Source organism: Silurus meridionalis, chromosome 15, assembly GCF_014805685.1.
Source record: "Silurus meridionalis isolate SWU-2019-XX chromosome 15, ASM1480568v1, whole genome shotgun sequence".
Lineage (NCBI taxonomy): Eukaryota > Metazoa > Chordata > Actinopteri > Siluriformes > Siluridae > Silurus > Silurus meridionalis.
The window spans coordinates 20,298,427-20,323,134 of NC_060898.1; the positions used below are offsets into that span (position 1 = coordinate 20,298,427).

Genomic DNA, 24,708 nt, shown 5'->3' on the forward strand with positions numbered 1-24,708 from the left:
GAGATATGTGCGTGTTCCTTTTGTTTCTACGCAACAAAGTAGGTTATTTAACAGTATGAAGATTTATTTTTAACTAATCAAATATAGAAATGTTCCACTTTATTTTTATAAAAAATTATCCTCTCTTGGCATGTATAACTGCTTTATACACTTTCGGTTTTCAGTTTGTTTCTCCAAACACTCAGCTGTAATGCCATGGTGCCTGTTATAACTTGCCAAAAGTGTTTTTCACTAATCAGAGATTTCTTTCTTAAGATCCAGTTCATCCCAGAGCAGTTCAGTAGGATTTAGGTGCAGTGACTGAGCAGGTCATGATACATAACACTCCAGACGACTGTTTGCTCTCTAAATAACGCTCGAACGTACGCTTCGGTCTCGCCGTCTTGTTGTATGGTGAAGTCGCTTCCAATGAGCTGCATTTCAGATGGAATTGCATGGTGTAATGGTGAAGTATGGAATGGGAGCCATGTTGGTTCGCGATTCCTTTCACTTTTTGGAATAAGTTTTCCATTTTCCCTGCTCCAAAACAACGCCAAATCATTAAACTTCCATCTCCATGTTTGACTGTGGGGATAAAGCAGACAGTTAATATCTTCTCTGCTGTTCTACATCATAAGTTTTTCTGTTAGAGCCAAAAAATGCCTCATTTGAACTCATCTGTCCATAGAGTGTTGTTCCATTCCTTCATTGTCCAGATCACACTGCACTGTTAAATACTCAAATCTGATCAGTCTGATTGGTTAAATATAAATCACAGCTTTATTTCTATTTGTTTTTCACTCAGACTATGACTCAGGTTGGTAATAAACACAATTCAATTTATTATTATTATTATTTATGGAAAGAGTCTCCAGTGTGAGCGTATAGTAACAATTACATTTTTCCACCATAGGAAATACGACTATACAATAGTTAGTAGGTTTATGGGAAAGAAACAGAGTGCATATTGTGAAGGCAAGATTTTGTAGCTGCTGTAGCATAATTGATAACAGGAAAGATTCAAGTTTTATTTGTCGTATGTACAGATGCCATTGTCAGTTTGTACAATGAAATTCTTAAGTGAGGCCACAGGCAAACTACAGCAATCTAAAACAATAAACAACATAGTTTGGCTTAGGTACATTAAAAAAGTAAAAACCAAGCAGTGCATGTTCATTAATGAAAATAAAGTGATAATGATTTGGCACTTCAGTGTGGAATTAAAGCTATTAACGCTTTGTGTTGTTAATAATACAGTATCTCACGCTCCTTGTTGTGCTGTTTTCTTTTAATCCTATAACAACAACACTCCACTAAACTAGATTTGAACTAGATTTAATTGTGGTTTGGATGCTGCTGCTCTAGTATGAGTGCATCCATATTTATAGGCAGTGTTCAGAACACATTATGAGATTGTTATGAATTTCAGAAAAGACACTGTGGATAGAGCGTCGGTGCTTTAATCCCCCCACCCTCCCTCCTTCAACCCCTACCCTGGAATAATGCAGCGACATGTTGTGCAACCACGTTCTTCTTGAGTGGAATCGCAATAGCTTTTATCTACAAACACTTAACAAGCAGTGGAGAGCTGAATGGAGTGGTCATAGGGTCAAAGCGTTCGCATTCAGTGCTCGGATTAGAGATGCAATTGCTCACTGCAGAACTGTACGCTACTGTTTGGGTACATTGTGCATGACGAGGCATCCTGTTATAGGAAAATAATCAACAACGGAGTTATGTGATGTCGATCAACATGAAGCAAGTTAATTCTTTTCTAAAAAAATAGCTTATCCTGAAGTGTTCGGTTTCTCTTCGACTAGAGTAATTTGACATTATACAGTACCACAGCATTCGTGGTATATTAAAGAAGAAAATGTTGCACTTTGAACCATTTATGGTTACAGCATTTGGATGATGCTTTTATCCAGAGCAACTTACAACTGAGCAATCGGGGGTCAGGGGCTTTGCTCACAGACCTAGCAGTGGCAGCTTGGTGGTGCTGGGATTTGATCTCATGACCTTCCAGACCAAGGTCCAATGCCTTTACCACTGAGCTACCACCTCCTCAGTGTTTTCATTTATAGCAGCTGTGATATTTGTTCCCTCACCATATTGGGCAGAAATCGGAAATCGTGAATTCCTATATCCTGAAGATAGGAGGAAAATTGATTGACCGTTATACTGTAAAAATCAGCTATACATTTTGTGTAAATAGAAAGGTTTTAAAAACGGTTTCCAAACAACATTTCAAGTAACATGATTTGGCTTAATTTGTCCCATTACCTCCAAATAACTTTTGTCATTCCAGCAAAAGGGCCATTAATTGTATTGGGTATTGACTTGTGGAGTTGTTATTAGCTCATGGTGAACCATGGCATGGTCGTTGCTACCAGACGTGCTGGTTTTCAGAATCAGCTGATGTTCTAGGATTTTCACATATAACAGACTAAACATACAATCTAACCATAAGCAAAAGGCATACAAGTGATTGGTGGTTGATAGACAGGTCAGAGGACAAGAACCAGATGGGTTTGAGCTGATAGAAAGCCTATAGGAACTCAAAAAGCCTTTTACAAGGAATTTTACAATCCAAAAATACCCCTAAAGCTCAAAATCTGTAATCACAAATACAATTGAAAAAAAACATGTAAAAGTCCAATTAAAACCAATAACCAAAATAAAATACAGAAGGGTACGAAGTACACATTATTCTCTCTCAATGGCCTGATAGAACCTCAAGGTCTAACCTAAACTATAATGTTCTGTTTCGTCACTATGTATTGTACCTGTGGTAAACTCTGAGAGAGCGATTTCAATCAGATATGACAGCCAGGTAGACATACAGTAGCTGAGATAGATGATTCCATACACATTTTTAAACAACTTTTTCAGCAGCAGAAAAAGCAGCTGACAGCCTCCTCTTCTGATAATCAGTCAGTCACAATGCAGAAATCTCAAATAAAAGAAAAAGCATTGGGTCTTTTTGGATCTGAATCTTCAGAAGCTCTGAAAATGCGTCTCATAATGAGGACCAGAAGGACTCTATCAGAACATGTACATTATATTCGCTGATTCGCAGTGGTGCGGCGTCATAAAAGTTAACAATGTAACGCATCAATTTTAAAAAGTGTGCATTGGTTACAAGTTGGCATTTGTATCACAATACATAGTTTTGAACATATTTGCATCAGTAAAAAACTATTTATTTCTATATCATTTTTAGTAGATGTGCTATACTTTTATTATTTAGAAAGTAACCAATAAGTTAGACCAATATTAGATATTTACATTAGTTTTTACTCGCTAAACTGTCCCTCAGGCACGTTCTCTCAGCACCACTGCTGCTACGTGAATATGACGCATCACAGTACTCCGGAGACCGAGGCGTGTCCTGAGAGTCACATAAAATACAGATTAACATGGCAGAGGTAGAGCTGCGTCTTCCTGGATACAGAAAAGGAAAAGAACGTCTTATTTAATCTTTTATTTAATCTTTTTTCTTTATTTTGGGTGTGTTAGAAGTCAGAAGGCACTTGAGTAAATTGATGATTTGCTGTCTGTCTGAACCAATGAAATAAAAGCGAACTATTAGTACCTTATTGACCTGCAGAACATCATATTTTTTCGATTGCATCATATTGTGTTATATCAACTCGAAAGCGGATCGCACTGCATCGTAATAGGAGTGAATCGTATCGCATCGCATCGGTAGCTGCTTCATAGGTATCTTTAATGTATCGCATTGTTGACTACGCATCCAGATGCGAATCGCAACGGTCTCAGTTTTGGAGATGCACATCCCTAATATGCAAATGTGTGACCGGATGTGCGATGGTACACAAGAGACAAAAAGGGTCAACTTGCCACTCTTTATAATAGTAGTAAGAAGAAAATCATCTCTAAATGTACAAAAATTGCAGACTCAAGAATTTGAGCCAAGTTTTAAAATGTTAAAATTAAAGTCTGTGTGTGAGTTGTTAGTATAGAAGTGATAACAATTAGAAAGAGTGTATTGATATAAATCTGTATTGTGACTCACTATCAGGGCCACTATTATAGTTTATAATAAAAAATAGTATAATAGTTTGTGGGCACCTGACCGTTTAATTCATATGAGTTTTTCAAACATCCCATTCGACATTCCTCTGTTATAATAACCTCCACTCCTCTGGGAAGATGTTCCAGTAGATTTGTGCTCATTCAGCCACAAGACTGCTAGTAAAGTCAGGTACTGATGTAGTGAGGTGAGGAGGCCTGTGGTGAATTCATATGTTCAATAGGGTTGAGGTCAGAGCTTTATAGCAGGAGATCTTCCACTCCAAATCATCTAAAGCTCTTTAAGTTTCGAGCTCAAAGCTTCTTTGAGCTTCTTTGAGCTCCCTTTGTTCACTTTTTCTTACTAGAACAAGTTTTCAGTCTCCTTGTTCAAGTGAAAATGTAAAGCCACCACATCCAAAGACATTCTATACAGATGCTGCCATCTCTGTAAGTCAAGTGTCCCAACACTTTTGTCCATGTAGTGTAATTACCAACAGGATGCTTGATTTTTAGAGATAATGATCAGATTTGTTTTATGACTAATCTTTACTCTGCTGAATATATTGCAAGGTTTACTGCCCAATAGACTGGGTTACAGTATATTTTTCTCAGATTGCCAAACATCTTCAAATCTCAGCAAAAATCTGTTCTTAAATATTTCCTTTCTTATGAATAATTTTTTGGGATTCCACAAAGATGCTGGTGTACCACCACAAAAAGAAGCTCGATTCGTTGACGCTCAATGGTTCCGAATTGTTTTTCATGTTTAATGTGAAATGATTTCTAAATTATTCATTACTTCAAAACAACATTCATTTATCAGGTTTTACACATTGCTCATTTCAATCATTTGATAGCGACTCGTTGAAAAAAAGGCTTTTGTTAAAAAATTCACTGTCTAAATGATCGGCCAATAAAAACACAAAAGACAGAAAAGACATTCAAAGGAAATCTTTTTTCCCTTTGTGCCTGGTAACATACAAAGATTCATTGGGAATGAAAATAGTTTGTTAAAAAAAATGGATAATTGAAACATAGAGAATATTAATACTAATATAAAGAGGAAGTAATTGGTTGAAATGCAACAAATTTCTTCCTCGATTTCTAATAAACACTTGAGAGCTGTTTGTGTTTCTGCAAGTTATCTGTTAAATTTCTTGCTTACTTGTTAATTGCTTGGGCCCCATTGCTCTCTCCCACAGGAGAAGCGAAAGGTGTTTACTGCGAAAACAAGACTTTACACGTCTTTTTCACGTCGGTCGTTAGCCGTGTGCGATGTTTTGCTTTGTTTTTGTTCTGGATACTGAGGGAAGCTGTGTGCTGAGATCTCTCAGTGGACCATGAGCTTTCTTTGATTGGTGTGCTGCATCTTATTTGCTGAACAAATGTCAGAATTAATACTGTTAAAAAAAAGAAACTAGCAGAGCATGTAGTACATAGACACATGTAATATGTGCAGACTATAAATCTGTGAAGTATTGTACACAGTTTAGAACAACATGGTGGGCATTTTTCCCCATAATACAGTTTAGGATGTTGTTAGGAAAAAAAATAAATGTAATTTTGATTGATTTTTTGGCGCTGCTCTTGAGCATTGCTGCCAGTTCATATTTCCAGGACTATTTACTCACATTCACTTGAAAGGAAGTGAAAAATTGCAAAGTCAACCCACTAACAATGAATAATATATGATTGAATAATCAATTCATTTACCTCCTCCCTGCCATGCTGCAATTAGAGTCTGTCTAACGCTGGCGGGTTATTGACTGAAGGCTGATGGCTACAGCTTTAGCGCTGCCCATCATTGCTGGCCTTGTAATTAATCTGTATATGGGTGGGCTGAAGTCTAGCTCGTTGTGCAGACCAAATGTCTCCATGATGGGACCATGACTTGCTGAGGTTTTGCTGATCATCGTTTTTTTTTCAATAATTTATTATATAAAATTCAGCCATATTGTTGCAAAGGTGAAAATAGTATCCGATAGGACAGTGTATAGGTACCAGACTGTATATGGTACATAGAAATAAGTAATATATAGTAATAAGACAGTATTGTCATGTCAATTGTGGACACCTGACCAAAACATTAGTACTTTTTGTACATCCCATTCCACATTTAATCTCGTCTTGCTGTTATAATAACCTCTACTCTTCTGAGAAGATGTTTCCCTTTTTTATTTTGAAATCTGCTTGTGAAGATTTGTTCTCATTCAGTGAGAAAATCAGGTACTGATGTAGGTGAGGTGAGGAGGCCTGGGGTGCAGTCAGCGATTACATTCATCCCAAAGGTGTTCAATAGGGTTGGAGATTTATAGCAGAAGATCTTCCACTCTAATCCATGTAAAGCATATTTTCATGGAGCAGGCTTTGTACACAGGGGCATTGTCATGCTGGAACAAATTTGGGTCTTCTAGTTTAACTGAAGGAAAAATTTCATGCTCATTCATCCAAAGACACCTTATACAATTGTGTGCTTCCAGTTTTGTGCTAACAGTTTGGGAAAGAACCACAAATAGATGGGAAATTCAGGTGTCCCAATACTTGTCCATACTGTATATTATACCCAGTATGTTAACTACTATGACTTCTTAGAAAGATTTGTGAGAAAGAATTTCCGCATAAAACTGTCAATAATAATCACATTCTTGTTATTAGCCGTTAGCCGAAAAAGAGAGTGAAAAGGTGTCATGCTGAGCCAAAACACAACCACCAAACTAGCATGTGTGCAGGTCTGCTTAGCCAAAATAGATCGTTGTTTGCTGGAACAGGTTTGGGTCTCCTAGTTAAATTAAGTAAAATTTCATTGTAGCACATCCAAAGATACCCTATACAAGTGTGTGACTTTAAAGTGTTGCTAACAGTTTGGGAAAGAACCGCATATGTCTGGAATATGTCTGGTGTCCCAAATACTTGCAAACATTGTATATTTAGGAGTTTTACAGGTTTAGCTTTTACCACAGTGCTTTTTCTAAATTAATAATAGAATCTTAGCTTGGCAGTTCAGTAAGCAAAACGTGGTGTTTTATTCCTGTGATGCTAATACCAGGCTAATTAGCTAGCCCTATTTTAATTTTATTTTTTAGACCTAACTAAATGTCTATTAAATTCCTATGTGGGGAACAAAAAGGACTTAAATTTGTCTTGAAGAACTTTAATCCAGCATCGGTATGTTTTTGGTGGTGTATAGTGTGTTGTTTTTAGTACTACAGTGAATCTGGGTGCCTGAAAGTAAATACCACAGGTAAATTACAGTTAATTGGAGTGACTTGAGGTGACATGAGAACGTCTGGTTAGTTCTGTGTCAGTACGTGTAGTGAAAAAACTGCTAAAATGTAGCATTAAAAAAGAAAAAAAGTGTGTGTGAAAAAGAGTATGAGAGAGGGAGACAGACGGAGACAGAAAGACATTTGGGACCTGACCACAGTATTTCATCGAGTTGGGGTTAACGACCGCAGTTGGGGCAGTGTGCGAATTTGTCTCTGCCGTAACACGTTTATTGGCCCCTCAGTTCTCCCTTCTCCTTCATCTGTCGCCTTCCATCCATCTCTTTTGTTCACATGTCCCTCTGGTTCTGTCCTTCCACAGCATTGACATATGATTTCAGCCTAGAGGCTGAGATTGCTCAAGTGTTCCCCTGTTACAGCGACAGCTCTAAAAGACAAAGAGACCATTCAATGTCTTTGGGTCTTTGTCTTTGGGCTTCCAGTACTGTAATCAGGCTTCTGCAGTCTATGTTAAAAACTCAGACATTTGTGGAGATTTTTTATGGTTTATAAAGGGAGCACAAGACAAGCTGCATAGAGAACCTTCTTGCGTTTTATTCCTTTAAGAAAATCCTGCAGGCTATCTGGATCATTTCCATGGCGGAATTGTTGAGATGCTGGGGAAAATGTCATCATCCTTCATGCCCTCTAACTATAATGGATTGACAGTAGAATCACCCGTGGCTCTGTAGATGGGAAAGCAGTGGACGTGGTTATAAAGACGCGTGTAAAGTGTGTCCAGAACATTATTTCATTACGGCAAAAAGAATATGGTGGAGGTGCATTCATTAGCATTAGTGTTTAGGCATTTTGTTTGGTTTATTAGGTCAGGAATGCCGCAGAACTGAAGTCAGCTCTGAAAATAAGTGTAAGAAGTATCCTAAAAATAAATGAAATAGATGACCTGCAGCCAGTGCAACAAACATTAGGCTGTGTACCATATACATTTACAGCATTTGGCAGACACCTTTTCTGGGATTTCTGGGATTCAAACCCATGACCTTCTGATCTGTAGTTTACATTGTGCTACTGTTACCTCCTGGAGATAGTGAGACATCATTGCATGACACAATGTCTACAACCCTGTATAAATCCACGCTGTACCACCTCCGCCACTTAAATTTTGCTCATTTATACAACTGAGCAGTTGCAAGTTAAGGCCCAGCAGTGCTAGCTTGTCATTGCTGGGATTTGAACCCATGACCATCTAATAAGGTGTTCACGCTACTTTTACCACCCAGGAATAAAGAGAGATTTCCACATGTACCATCATGTGTACAACTCTGTATAAATTCACACGATATCACTTCTGCCACAACAGGCTCAATCAGGTTGAAGCAATCAGGTTTAAAATACAATTAATACAGTTAATACAGAGTTGTTCAAAGTTGGTACACCTGAGAACATCACAAATAGTCAGGAAGCAAGGATTTTTTTTAAAGAGCTTTGTAGATGTTGTGTCTATTTGCTCTAATTTCTTTGAATAATAGTTCAGTCTTGGATCTCAAATTATCTGGATAGCCAGAGCGGTCGTTCTTGTCTATAATACAACACAAGCGCAATGTAGTGTTGCATTCGGACTCTGGTAGTTTCCTTTCTTCTCTTTTATGAATTCAAGTGTGCATATACACTCACACACACACTGAAGCAACAGAGTGGGGAATGGAAGGATTTTCTTCCTGTCTAGTTGAGTGCCCTTATCCACTCCTCTTCATACACTCTTAGCTCAGATTCACTCAATACACTCTCACCCGAACTGACACACTCTGTCAGCCCTCAGTAGATTTCAACTGAAATGAGAATACCAGCGTCTGCCAGTTGTTTTTCTACGTATAATGCAGCTGTGGCGTATAGATTTGTATCGATTATTAAAATAATAAACATTTTGAGAGAAAGCTGTAATTAAATTGCTGTGCTACTGTAGGCTTCAATGGGCAACCTGAGTAGCTTCAGTAAAACTTGCCATTATATTGTACGTGTCTTTTATGGAAATTCTTTCTTAACTGATTGTTTTTATGAGGATGAAGATGGTGATGCTGATGATGGTGGCAGTGGTGGTAGTGGTACAGAGTGCTGTATAACATGCTCCTCCATCATCTCAAGTAATTATTTTGAAATGTGATGACAGCAAATGCTATATCATACAGTTTACACCATTTTCATACTCTGTGTATTTTGCATACTCCATTTGTATATTAATGAGCCCTTGTAAATAGGTGCAGGGTCCTCCTGAAATTTATTTTTTTTGTAATAGAATTAAGGTGATAAAGAAGAACTTCTGATGTACACCGACCAGGCATAACTTTATGGCCGTCAAACATGCATAATTTCAGTTCAATTCTTTTTTATCTGCTTTACTCAGACAATGCGGTAATAAAGAATAAATAAGAATGTTCCTTATAAGTGTAAGTTTGTCCAAAATTGCCAGTTGCTGGTGGCAACTGTGGCAAGGAAAAACTCCCTGAGATGAGGAAGAAACCTTGAGAGGATGTCCATTCATTAGTGTTAAACGTGGTTGCATTGATGATCAAAAACATACTGTCGTGCTGAATTAATGTAGCAGATTGTTGACATAGAGTCCAAATCCATCCTCAAGCTCCTTTGTTACTCCGTAATTTCAATTTATCCCCAGGCCGATGTGAAACCATCCTCAGCTGCACAGAGTGGCCTCCAGTCCAAGACAACACAATCCAGAGGCAACATTATGACCACCTGCCTTATATTGTGTTGGACCCCTTTTTGCTGCCAAAACAGTTCTGACCCATCAATTATTAACAGCATGAACTTTTTTCAGCAATTTGAGCTACAGTAACTCGTCTGTTGGACCGGACCGTTGCCGGTTCACCACTGTTCCTTCTTTCAAGTACTTTTGATAGATACTGTTCACTGCAGACAGGGAACAGCCCACAAGAGCTGCCGTTTTGGAGATGTTCTGATGCAGTCGTCTAGACATCACAATTTGGCTTTTGTCAAACTCACTCAAATCCTTACACTTGCCCATTTTTTTCTGCTTTTAACACATCAACTTTGAGGAGAAAACGTTAATTTGCTGCCCAATAAATGTATCCCACCCACTTAGAAGAGATGATCAGTGTTATTCATTTCACCTGTCATAATATTATAATTGTCATAATGTTATGCTTGGTCTGAGTATAGTGGTCAGGTAGACATAAATTTTGACATTATGACCTTAATCTATAACCTTACCAACTGTAAGTGAACCCTTGTGAATGAGGTGGAGTCACTCCAGAAAGACGCTACTCCCAGCAGGATAATAGGATTAATTGGAAGAACATGTGATTTAGAGTGGACAGGTCGAAATAAATGACAAGAGGTGGTAGCTTAGTGGTTCAGGCATTGGACTTTAAATCCATAGTTTGTGTGTTTAAATCCCAGCGATACCAAGCTGCCACTGGGCCCCTGAGCAAGGCCATAAATGTAACTAAAATGTGGAAACATAGCACAACAACTGCACAACTGAGGTTATTCTGAGGCCATGATTGAAAAAGCACTAGTTTCACTTCAGCCCCACTTCAACCACTGTGACACGTGTGAGCAGTTCGCATCTGGGTTTCGAAGCTGTCACAGCACTGAAAGTTGCTGGCGATAATGGCAACCTTGTTACTCCTGCACCTCACAGCAGCATTTAATACATCCTTCAACATCCCTTTACACGGTTTGAGTCTTATTGGATGTTCCCACACTCCACTGCAGTAGTTTAGGCTGTACACTGAAAAACCTCACCACAATCTTTTTAAAGCCATTTAAAAAGGTGTTCCTCAGGGATAAGTTCTTGAATCTTTTTTTTTTTTAGCATCTACATGCTTCCCCTGAGCTTTAAAACACTTTCCAGCTAAATGCTAATGAAATAAAAAATTCTCAATTAATATAAACTGTCTATCCATACTATAGTCTAACAACACAAACTATGAACAATTAATTGCAATTTAGCGAGTCTTCTACCTATATAAGTGCTCCAGATATACATATCTCTATTCAGATGTAAAACAAGTGGGTGTGGGTTTTTTCTCTTTTTTTAAGTACCGTATGTTGATGTTAATGAATGTGGTCTTTATTTGAGCGTAACACACGGCAGCTCGCTCACAGCCACATAGAAGTTTTTTTGTTTGTTGTTTTCTATGGCATCCCAACCTGATGCGCTTCTTTAGTCTCTAGACAACATGTGAATCCCTGTAAGTGATTAGTGTGCCTTCTGTTTGTATTTATACAATCTGAATATTGTTCATCTTCATGTGTAGTGCAGGTATGTGGATGTGTAGGTACTTGTATAATAAATACAGAAAAGAATTCAGTGCAGGTTTGATTTTTGAAATGAAAAATAATTAATCTTATCTTAACACTATTAACTATGAAAATGAAATATCAAGCCGCCCATGACTTCATTTACCTTCTTCACATTTGGCTGACACTTTTATCCAAAGCTCCTTCCAGTTGAGTCAGGATATAGCAGAGCAGATGACATGCTTATGGACCCAACCGTGTGAGTGTGACAATGCTGGGATTTGAACTCACGACCTTTTAATCAGTAGTTCAATGGCCAGATCGTCCATATCCGTATTCTCATCTAAGCCGTGTTGCATCAGTTACTTTAGCTCCCTGATCCTTAAAGAAACAAAATCAAGCTTTATTTGTCCGACATATTAATATTTTCATTGCTAAGGCTTGCAGGCCTCAAGCTGCTTTTTCTTGCAAAACTACAAACATCACATATACTACAGAGAACTTCCACCTTATGAGATTTTCTACTCAAAGAGCATTGACAAGTTCAAGGCTCAGTTAAGACCCCAGTGTTATGGGTTGACCATTAAAATGGCGAGGTCCCAGGATTAATAAAAATCCTGATTGATTGGTTGGCCATCTAAAGCCTAGCTTTGGTCTAGAGTATTGGATGAGGTGATGGAAGGAAAGTGTTAGCAGGTGGCTGAGACAGAGTAGTGCTGGAGCTCTTTGGCATGCAGGGTTGTGAATATATGGGCTTGGGGACGAGGCAGCAGTTGGAGACTCAGCAGGGGCTTGAGCCAAGGCCAGGTGGGGTCAGCCTGGACTTCCTGTTTTGAGCAGGACTGATGGAAACAGATCTGAGGTTAGTTTAACACCAAAGTGCTGCCTGAGCCAGGCCAAGCACTCATCAAAGCTGTTTGGTCAACTTCCCTACATTTTCATCCCTCTCCCATCTGCCCTGCATTCACATACACACACACACACACACACACACACACACACGCATCAACATTCAAACAGACCTCACATGCAAAATATTCGTCCCACCTGTCACTCTTTGCTGCAACAACCAAATCTGGCTCATGTAAGCACTGTACTGGCGTCGTCTCAAAGACAAAAGACTTCATGGCCACCATGATCTTGTGTTATTATGTTCTCTTTGTGTGTGTGTTCTCCTGGGCTGACGCTCTCCAAGTTGGCGTTTGGACTACAGAGGTCCAGACTAAGCGTGCTGAGAGCCATTGAACACACTGAGCTTGGTGCAACACTGGGTTTTTGATGCAAAGTTAAAGCAGACTCTTGGCTTCTGGAAGTGCATTGGATGGGGAAGGTTTAAAACAAATATATTTCATAGACATAGACATTCATTTCTTTTCTGTAGTCTAGTGTTTTCCTTTAGGGAGATGGTAGCTTATGCTTGTTAAAGGCATTATTATTTGGATCTAAAGGTTTAAATCCTAGCTACACCAAGCTGCCTCACCTGGGCCCCTGATCGAGGCCCTTAATAGTGGCTCAGTTGTATGAATGTCAATTGTATCGGATAAGGGCGTCTATCAAACGGCATAAATGTGAAGTACAGTACAAGCCCTATTATTTAGCTCTGATGGTGCACAGCAGACTGGGGTGCATCCGGTTTACATGTAAATAATAAATGTAAACGTATTATTATTATTATTAGTAGTAGTAGTAGTAGTAGTAGTAGTAGTACTATTGGTTTTAGATATCCACAAATATCAATGTTGCGCTATATTTTTCTTTATGAGCAATGACAAAATGTATGGTGAAACTAGCAACATTTTAAATCTCTCATCTTACATTATTTTGATTGTATTTAATTTATTTAAAATAATTTGATCATATTTGTCATAGTATTTAATATTATTAAATATTTAAACACAAAATCTTCTAAGTCTTAACCTTACCACTTAACCATTTCCGCTAACAGAGCAGTGTGCTAGCGGTTCAAATAAAGACATCACAAAGACAATATAAATACAATTAAAGACGTCCAGACATCAGTCTAGAATTGTTTTCCCCCTTTTTTGATGTGGTATGTGATGAAAAAAATGGATGTCTGTCCCTGTGATAGCAGATATGTGTGTATGTGTAGATATGGCAGCCCACAATTGAAAAGACTAGCGCTGACAGTGATCCAGAGTTCTGCTTGTATAAGCGAGTGAATTAAAAGCTGGCAATGAAAGTGATTTTATTTAGATAATACCTCCTGTAATGCTCAGTTCTCCCCAAGGATGCAATTTACACCCCAGACCATTTAACAGATCTCTATAATGCATAGTTTCTCAGTGGTGAACAATGCAAGCCTGTCTCCATCGCCTCCAAGTCTGCTTGCAGTCATTAGCGCCTAATAACAACATGTGTCTGTTGCCTGTACTCGAGTGTGTTAGCTAAGCATTTGTTTGAAAGCTTCGAATTTAGCATCAACTCTGTTTTCTCTACATGCAGGCACTTCCTGTTTAAGACTCCATCAGGAAGCACTCCTCTATTCAGCAGCTCCTCTCCTGGTTACCCCCTCACCGGGGGTTCTGTCTACTCGCCACCGCCACGCCTCCTGCCGAGGAACACCTTCTCCAGGAGCTCCTTCAAGCTCAAGAAGCCCTCCAAGTACTGCAGCTGGAAATGTGCCGCCATGACTGCCATCGCTGCTGCTGTGCTGCTCGCTGTACTGCTCTCCTACTTTATCGGTAAGCTCACACCTGTTTGCCTTTGCTGCAGGAGAGATTTTGAACTGGAAAAGAAAGTGTGAACACCGGTGTCAAATTAAGCTTGTAAAAATCCTGCTTCATGACATCAGCGATCAGTAAAAGGCGCAATCAGTGATCAGTCAGATACCTTTTTGAGATATTTGCTAAGATTCTGGCAGCCCTCAATGAAATATCCTCTCAGATAAAATTTGGTCTCTTTGGTGCCTAAATGTCTGTACACGACAGAAAACAGATATGATTGCCTGTTCACAAGAGTATGTATGGCAGAACGGCATACTCTATTTTTGAACCAAGTGGTTAAAAATGGGAACTACATCAAAACATAATAGAGGCCCATTGGGGCAGGAATCATGCTGCCTCATGCTCATTGTAGAAGCTGAAAAAAGAGCAGGAACAGGGTTGCCAGGGTTGCATATTTTTTTTACACCAAATTATGCTAGTTTAAATAAATATTACCAGCTTAATTTAATTATATTTACAGCATTTGACAGGCATCCTTATCCAGAAGAATGGGAATTCAAGGGTAGAATGGTGGTGCCTTTTCATCAAAAATACTCTGCACAACCAGGATTTTATAGCAAATTTATATTAGGATGAAATGTAATTTATTTTCACAAACAAAGCAAAAAAGTAAGCTCTATATAAAGATATAAGATGTTTAATATCTTATATTAAAGCAAGAGGAAAGGAAAGGGGATTATAAAGCAAATAATGTGCGTATATCAGAAATGCCACCACGGTGCCACTGTTTCTGACACGAAGGCTGAGAAAAAATAATGAAATATATCCAATGCCTGTTTTTTTTTTTTCTTTTTTTTTTTGGTTGGTAGTTTCAGGTCTTTTGTCTGGTTCTTGATATCTTGGGCTGGAAACCTAATGTTTAATGATTTTAAACTTTAAACACTCATCACAAGATAGTACATTGTATACACTGTACATTAGATGTGTATTTTTTCTCAACTCACAGCTGCGTTTTAAATATTTACATCTTATCCTTTACTAGTTTATAGCCTATAAAATGAATTCAGCTTAATTTTTTGTGGCTTTTTTCAAAGAAACGAGAAAGTATTAAAAGTGGGTATTTATATAAACCTGTGATTTGCCCAGCAGTCAGAGCTTCAGTTCTAGAAAATGAATCAACACCTTACAAACAATTGGTTCTGAGAATTCAGCAGCATGTGCTATAATTAATGATAATCAATTCAAACCTCTCACTTTTGGTATTTTCATACTGCTCCAGTAAACACGATTTTTTTTTTTTACTGCAGGGAAGAAAATATTCTGCATTCTCACCAAATGCTTTCGTCCCAAACTCTAGTATAAACTTGTTCATTTTGGAGCAGCGCTATGAGACTGAATTAAAATAAATAAATAAATAAATAAATAAATAAATAAATAAATAAATAAAAAGAAGCACATTCTAAAACATTTGTAAAAAAAAAAAAAATAAGGATAATAATACGCGATTAAAAACATACAATTTTTTTAGGTTACATCAACAACATTTTAGGATCTCAGGACCTTATCATCCGATACGCAAGGACATGCAGTTGACTGTAAACGTACGCATATGATTTGTTGTAGGTGCTCGCATGCAGTGGTGCGTTCTATTACATGGGCATTATGACTGGAATTGATTCGATCTGGTTCTCGGGAAGCCATTTTGCAGTTACGGGTATGTTCAAGTACTCCCTTGTGAAAGATTAGCCGAAGAAACTGGAAGCATTTCGATTTCGATTGATACTGTGATCACCTTCTGCCGAACAAGAGCCTTGAATGTACACTACCTTATTTAATCCGTATTGCTGTTCATTTCATTATGAACACTTTGTTGTAAAACGTTCATCACTGCGCTTTTACTTCTACATATTTTTTATCCTACAGTATAAAGAAAACATATACACGGTATGGCCAGAGGTTTTTGGACACCTGCTTTTTACAACTCCTATTTGGTTTTTAATCAAACTGATCCACAACGAGAGGAGGAAGGAGTTGTGTAGCCTTTATTTGCTGTAGCAAAACGATTTTCCTTTACTGCAAAGTCCCAAATCTTTTCCAGCATGACTTTATTGGCTTTTTTGCGAATATCAATCCAGTTACAGAATACATACATACATTTACCTGGTAGAAAGAGGGGATATTTTAGGTATGGGCACATATGTAGACAATACTGCGAATACATACGCACACACTTATGCTTGAGTCATAGATCATAATGTACAATAGCCATAGTTTTATACCATAGAATTAGTGAGGAAGCAAAAAAAAAGCATTCAGCATTCCAGCATTACAATGCCATGAAAACATCGCATGTTAGGGCTGGAGCGGAAGAACCTGAGTGTCCTGCACTGAAAACTGACCTCTTTAACTTCACTTAACACTTTTTGAAAGCAGATTTCAACCCAGACCTCCTTACTAGACCTCACTAATGCTCTTATATCTGAATGAAGACGAATCCCTATGGCCATGTCCCAGAATTAAGTGGAAAGCCTTCCCACACGAGTGGTGCTTATTATAACTTGGGAGGGTTGGAATAAATCAAGAATGATAAAAGGTGTGGTGTGGAGGTCAGCTGTCCATATACTTTTGCCCCAATAGTGAAAATTAAATTATAAAATAATTATATAATAACAATAATAATAATACATTTTCATGTTATATTATATTATAATATAAGATATATAAACACACACACACACACACACACACACACACACACACACACATATATATATATATAATATAATAATAAATATATATATGATTTTAGTACTGCCTCTACAGTGAATCCTAAGAGACCCCTGACAGGTTAACAAAAAAGCTTTTATATAAAATAAAGAATTAAATCTTTAGTATTCTACCATGAATGTTCAGTCTTTATAGTTTTTGTGTTGTCAAGCTTTCAGGAGAGTCTCCAAATTTTCATGGTTTTCTATTTTTTCTGTTTTTTTTTTTAATGGTAGTGGGTTTTCTTTTTGAGCTGTGGTGTGGTTGAGCGGTGTTTTTCTTTTTGAACTATGCCTGAATCCCTGGTTATCAATTATGGATTATGGTTAACACGTTCCTAGCTGCATATTGATTCCCTGCGATGACTCGGCTCAAATAAACAGCAAGATAGAAAAAAGAAAGAAAAAGAAAAGCCCAGGCGATATTTTTTTATCTATCAATCTTTAACTGGCCAACTTCAGCTTAAGTCCACTAAAGCCTTGAATTTCTGAATTTTATGTGCTTTTCTGCTCAGAGTGGTTATTTGACTTACTGTGGACTTTCTGGATGTGCTGACCTCATCGTTCCCATCAAAAAAGGCATTCACAGCCACAGACTTGACAATGACTAAATGTTTTTTGTTTTTTTTTATTTGGGGGGTGTGTTTAGTGTGTGTGAAAATCTCTGGATTTATATAATCGTGTGAGCAAAGATTGGTCAATTAGTGAAAGCTTAAAAAATAATAGACAGCGTAAATGTGTTAATCACCACATCAGATCAGATATACAATTCACAACATGGAATTCTGTGACTGATATGAGACTGATTGGGTCAAAATAGTTGAATTGAGCATAAGCTACTGTACACTGAACTAATGTCTGCTCTACATGTACTACAGTAAAATGTATACATCAAGGGGGAAAAAGCTGTTTTTTTGGCTAATATGATGTCTTAGCTAGTGTTATTGGCTAGAGTTGTAATAAACCAGGGCTGTGAAAGTGTCTTTTAATTTGAATTACTTACTATTTAAATGTAATTAGACATTGATTAGCCTTTAAGTTTGAGATTTATAGCATTGGGACAGTCACAGTGAACATTAGCACTGTGTGTTAGTGTTTCAGGAACCACAGAAGGTTCAGCTTGCAAAGAAAAGCATGTGTGTATCTAATAATTATATACCCTGGTGTTTGTAGAATGTGGTTGAATTGTATAACCTACAATATGTCTTGAGCAGTATGGTGACTATATCATTGTTTTGGATTGATCCATAGGAAAAAAGCATAGTGTAGATAAATGTAGTGAAAGTCGTGTGTTTTTGTCATATGTCGTGTTTTACTCGACTAATGGCACTCAATATTAAACCTCCTACCACAGGTACAGTTTAGTAGCTCACAGTGATGCCTTAGTTTGTAGTGTTGCCATGGTTCGTACGCACATGCCATGCGTTTGGCCATTAAGAGCACTCAAAAGACTGACATTTACTGCTGAGAGTCAAAGGCTTCAAAGGGTCTTTGATAGAGCGCTGATGTGTTTCATTGTTGTGCTCCAGGCACCGCCGTGTGCTGAGAGCTGCAAGCCGAGCCGAGTCCATCTGATGGTTTATACAGTGAGGGTGGAAAAAAGATTCCTTTGTGCATTCTTTCCTGATGTAATATAGATTTTTTTTCAATACATTCAACCATTTATTAGGAATGAGCGGATCAGCGTTATACCAAAAAGCCAAACATTTAGGATTTGCAGGAATTTCAGAATTTCAAACTACAATTCAATGACTTCCTACATTAATATATTACATTACATGACATGTGCTGGCACAGACTCAACAACTTTAGGAAAACATTTATAGGGATGAATTGAATCATTTTTTTATTGATCATTTCATATTATCCGAGTATTAACCGCTGTGAAGCCGCTTTGTGACAATGTGTGTTGTTAAAAATAAATGTAAAAAAAGTGTATAAAAAAAATACTATTGAATTGAAATTGAGAACACATTACATTTCCTTTACTGGAGCTTAAAAGACCATTCACTCTTCCAGCATAATGATTCCTCTGGTTACCTGAGGCTCCATGAAGCCATGGTGGGTTAAAGTTGGAGTGGAAAAGCTTAAATGTCCTACACAAAAGTCCTGACTTCTTCAACCCCAATGAAGAATGGGTGTCCAAATACTTTTGCATTTGACAGACTCCTTTATCCAGAATGACTATTAAAGTTAGGGTTGTTGCTCGAGGGCCAAGCAAGTGCCTGGTGGTGCTGGGATTTGAACTTGCACCCTTCCGAGTCCAATGCCTTACCACCTCCCCTCACAAGTACCAGACCAGGAGAGGTGGAGCCTATAGTAACAGCAGCATTTACATTTGTAGCACTTATATAGAGCGACTTACACTTATCTCATTCATACAACTCAGCCGCTATGAGGTTAAGGGCCTTGCTAAGGGGCCCATGGGTACTTAGTGTAGCTCGGATTTGAATTCATGGCCTACTGGTCCAAAGTCCAATACCTTAACCACTAAGCGAACACCTTATAAATACTCATAGGATGTTGGTACAGCCTCTACAAGGACACCTACTGTCAGAAATCCCTGTCAGGTTTGTTTTTATCTCGTTAACGTTCAGTGATGTAGTAATTTTCCGAGATAAAGGCTTGCGAGAGAACGAGCTGTTGTGAAGTAATTAGATTAGTTTTTAGTGCATGTGAAAACTGCCGGAGTAGCAAGCCGACAATAAAAAACACAAACAAGAGGCATATAATAATTAGGCAAAAAACATTATAATAATTTGGTATTTAAGCGGCGGTAAAATGACAAGAACATTTAATAGACTAGAAAAAATCTGCTTTTATGTAAAATATACAAAAAGGCCCATCTAGTGGCTTATAAGTGGGCTTATATGTGTTTCTTCTTCTTTCCATAAAATTGGAGGCACACTATTGTATGAGGGTGGAGTGGGTGGAGAAGAGTGATAGCAGGAGTGATTTGTGATAGAAGAGTATCTGCGAGAGTGAAAGGGAAAGTTTATAGGACTGTGGTGAGATCCTGCGATGTTGTACGGTTTAGAGACAGTGGCATTGAGTAAAAGACAGGAGGTGGAGCTGGAGGTAGCAGAGCTGAAGATGTTGAGGTTTTCGTTGAGAGTGATGAGGATGGACAGGATTAGAAATGAGTTTATTAGAGGGACAGCCCATGTAGGACGTTTTGGAGACGAGGTGAGGGAGGCAAGATTGAGATGGTTTGGACATGTGCAGAGGAGTATATCGGTAGGAGAATGCTGAGGATGGAGCCACCAGGAAGGCGGAAAAAAAGAAGGCTAAAGAGGAGGTTTATGAATGTGGTGAGAGAAGACATGCAGGTGGTTGGGGTGAAAGAGGCAGATGTAGAGGACAGGGGGGTATGGAGAAGGATGATCCGCTGTGGCGACCCCTAATGGGAGAAGCCGAAAGAAGAAGAATAAGAAGAAGACTATTGGATAGGATACCCGTGGATACAGGAGCATTAAATTTTCCCTTCCAATCAGCTCCATGAAGATATAATTTACATGGATCGGAGTGGAGGATCTCTTGCTTTAGAGCTCCAAACCTACTGAATACCTTTGGGATAAATTAGAACATTGACTGCACCCCAGGCTTCCTCATCCTTCCTTCATCACTGTCACTGAATGAATTACAAATCTCCACATGCACACTCCAAAATCTAGTGGTAAATAAGGGACTAAAGGAAGAACGGGATGGTCAAGAAAACATACCAATCTCCGGAAAGTTTTGTTCCTATAGTGTAGAATTTAATCATCAGTTAACTGGCATGAAGGTACTAGTATACATTTATGGTAATTTGAAACCGATTTGAATGTGTCACCTTTCTATCCAAAGGCAAATGACTTAACCAATGCTGCACCTTTTATTTGAACACTTTGGAAAAGAATTAAAAAAAAATCTGTCATGGTGGAAAAACGCTAGAAAAACTACACATTCAAGAAACCGATGTTTGGTCTTAACGATAATTCCGTCTCTGAGTAATGTGTTAGTTTTAGTGATACTACTGACTAAATATTGTGGACTTTATGTCGAGTGTTTGCGACTCTATATAATGAGATTTAAGCAAAATAAGTCATAGATAAATCTGTGATGTATTGGGCGAAAACCACGCAGGATGTGACAGACAGAAAGGATGAGGAAATGTCCTTTATTTGCTGAGTGTGTGTGTGTGTGTGTGTGTGTGTGTGTGTGTGTGTGTGTGTGTGTGTGTGTGAGTGTGTGTTGTTTGTGTGGTTTTTAAGACCAGCACCGAGGCACTGGAAGGAAGGATGTGTCTAGTTAAATGTATGTGTAGTTAATTAAAAGTGGAACAATGGCTTATTTCCAACAGTGAAATGGACGGTAAATGTCACCGAGCACCGAGCCAAGCAGAAAGTGCGTCGCCCGAACCTTTTCACGGTTCGACTCGAGCGCTCCTCAGGTTTACTGGTTTACATTTTCTTCATCGCTGTTGTTTTTTCGCTTTCAGTATATAGCCTTGTATTTTAAACAGAAAAGCCTGCATTCCCCCACGCAAAGTTTTTCTCTTGCGTGAATTGAAGTGAGGTTTAGCTTTGACGTTTCCATAACGACAAGATGTAAGAGAGAATATGGTGTCTGCTTTTATTCGGCTTTTTTAATCACGCTGCTTATGGTGTTAATGAGTTTTACCATTTCAGTTTGATTATTTAACAGAGAGTTAAAAAGCAGAGTGTGAAATGTGTGTATACATACATACATACACCTAACTATAAGATTGCTATGTGCTATTCCACATTTTGTCTTATTTGCTCTTATAATAACTTCCACTCTTCTAGGAAGATGTTCCACTTGATTTTGGAGTGGGCTTGTGGAGATTTTTGTGAGATTCTTTCAGCCACAAGGGTGTTAAGTACTGATGTAGGTGAGGTGAGGAGGCCTGGGGTGCAAAAAAGAAATATCTCAAAGCTGTTCAACATGGTTGAGGGTCAGAGCTCTATAGCAGGAGATCTTCCACTCCAACATATGTTAAGCACATCTTCATGGAGCTGGCTTTTTGCATGAACGCATTGTCATGCTGAAACCGGGTTGGGTTTCCTGGTTTATATGGAGGGAAAAATTATATGCCACCATATCTAAAGACATCCTATACAATTGTGTGCCTCCAATTTTATAGTAATGGTTAGGGGAGGAGATAATACTTTTTGTCCCAATACTTTTGCCGTATATTGTATATGTAGGAGTTATACAGGTTTATCTTTTGCATTTTTAGATTAATATTAGCATCTTACATCACAGTACAGTGAGTGATAGTGTTTTATTTCTGTGAAGCTAGCAATACACGCTAATTAGCTAGCTCTAGTTTATTAATATTTTGTATTTATTAAATTGATTATGTTGCCAAATTGCTAATTGTGTTGCTGAACATTAATCAAACATCAGTGTGTGATAACAGTGGTGTAAAGTGTGATGATTTGCAGACATTTGAATAGTTTATTTACTTTTTATTTGTACCACAGCAGTTTGGGATGCCTGATATTAAAATTACAGGTAAATTACAGTTAACGCAGTGCAACCTCGATAATCACGGGGTTACGTTCTATGAGGTTTTGACTCTTTCCTTTTGATGGTTCCTTTTTCAAGCGGAATTTTACATGTACTGCAGTGTAAACTAAACAAAAATTGTGATTTACTTGTCATACATGTTTTATTTACTACTTTAAATGAATAATACAATAATAAGTTTTTCAAAAGTTTTTATGTAATTTATTAATACAAACTCTGATTTGAAATGTTACTACGAACTTTCGAGCCACTCGCGGCTTCTCGCCAACTATCAGATTTTTCGCGAGTTAATCTCGCGAGGTTCCAAATAAAAAGTCGCGAACTATCGAGGTCGCGAGTGTCAAGGTCGCGAGTATCGAGGTTCCACTGTATGTGTATATATATATATATATATATATATATATATATATATATATATATATATATATATATATATATGTGTGTGTCATCCAAATGCTAAAAAAGTAAACAGAATATAAACTTTATAATGCCTTATGAAGTCCATTGTTGGAAAATATCTGAAATTGAATTTCTGCCCTATTTGTAACTTTTTGCCTTTATCAGATCCTTCATCAGCCATAGATTGTTAGTTTGACACCATGAAACCAAATCATTTTAAACAGACAAAAAAAAAAGCACAGGAGCGTTTTATTGCACATCTTGAAACAAAACACACCTCCTCAGAACACTGACCCAAACAGATTTGTCATGTAAATCAGATAAAACTCTCGATCTGGTTACGCTGTAGGTTTATACAGGAACAAGCTCTCTGTCGGGTAACGGATTATTAAGCTGCATGGAAACATAGTCACTGATTTACTTCTGTGTATGTGTGTGTGTGTGTGTGTGTGTGTGTGTGTGTGTGTGTGTTGTGTGTGTCTGTGTGTGCCCATGCGGTGCTGTGTGAAGCGTGGTGTGGGAGTTAAAGCATACCTGTCGGAGTGTGTAAAGACAGTAAAGCTCAGAGGAAGAAAGACGACAGCTCTTCCACCCACAGGGTGGTTCAAAATTAATGGCGCCCCATCATCCTGGGGACTATCAAAAAAAAGAGCCACGGACTATGCGATGTTTTTTGCTCGGGGCAAATCATGAGACAAAAAAAATAAAGAATTTGTCTTCAAATGGACCTTTTTTCATAATCCTTTACAGATAAATTTAGCATGGTTGGGATGGTAAGTGAGCATCGGTGATATTGCACACTCTCTATCCTTTATTCTTTGTTCCCTATTTTTTATAATTTTTCTTGTCTCTGTTTCTCTTTTTCCTTTTTATCTTGTAAATTTTTTCTCTCCCGCTTTCCTTTTCTGTGCTCCTGTCTCACCCTTTCTCTCTCGAATCCTCTCTTTTTGTCTCCACCCTTGTACAATAAAAGTCCAGAAAACAAAGTCACAGCAGTCCGCCAAGCTGTGCTTCTTTTCTCTCTTCTCTCTGCTGTAAGTATTTCAGCTCATTGCCTTATCACCGTCTTAAATTTGTGGCGGAATAAATTAAATAAAGTGGAAGGTGTTTAGATATTTATTCAGTAGAACACTAAATCTCACTTCTCACCATTGCTGATTAAAAATGAAGATTATTATTATCCAAATTTATTGATGTATTATTATTGTTTTTTTTTTAAGTAGTGTGAGTAGTAGCCGGGAATTGCAGAAGATCCAGACTCAGCACTCGGCATCGGCTGAACAAAACAGTGCCGAGCTCACAGTGGCGTTTCCTTTTTCGCATTTCCTTCATCGCTCTCCAAAGCATTCATTTTTCATTCCGAACATCTTCCTCTTGTCATTCTGCTGGCATTTGAGAACTAAGCTTGAGCAGCGGTGTCCTCTGTAGCTGATGGCACTGGATGCAGGTTGCTAGGAGACAGGATGTTGCGGTGCTGATGCGAGGGAGAGGCTGGGTCCGGGACACGGGGCGGTCGTGGTGCAGTGGGAGTGGGTGGTGGTGGTGGGGGGTGCTGGGGCAAAGGAAGAGGGGGGGGGGGCTGTTCTCTGCTGTTCTCTGGCAGCATGAAGGCCATACTGATTAATCGTATCTAATTGGTGAATAAGACGAATGAGGATGAAAGGGGAGAGATAAATGATCCGTATCTGTGGGGCTAAAGTGCATCGCCACCCACTCGCTTCTTCCACGCACAAGATTACTGGGCTGTTAGATTGGAAAGGAAAGTTGGCTGGAGTGAGAGATCAGATGCTGGACAATATCACG

At 38.3% G+C, this 24,708-nt stretch overlaps 1 protein-coding gene across 4 annotated transcripts in view; it reads left to right on the forward strand.

Moving 5' to 3' along the window:
* The window catches only part of tenm2b (teneurin transmembrane protein 2b), a 319,514-nt gene that overhangs the window by 224,081 nt on the left and 70,725 nt on the right, over window positions 1-24,708 (forward strand). For all 4 annotated transcript variants that reach the window (XM_046867732.1, XM_046867731.1, XM_046867734.1 and 1 more), the window contains one exon: window positions 13,986-14,224. In XM_046867732.1, coding sequence (XP_046723688.1) covers window positions 13,986-14,224 — 239 coding nt within the window. The remainder of the gene's footprint in view (window positions 1-13,985; window positions 14,225-24,708) is intronic.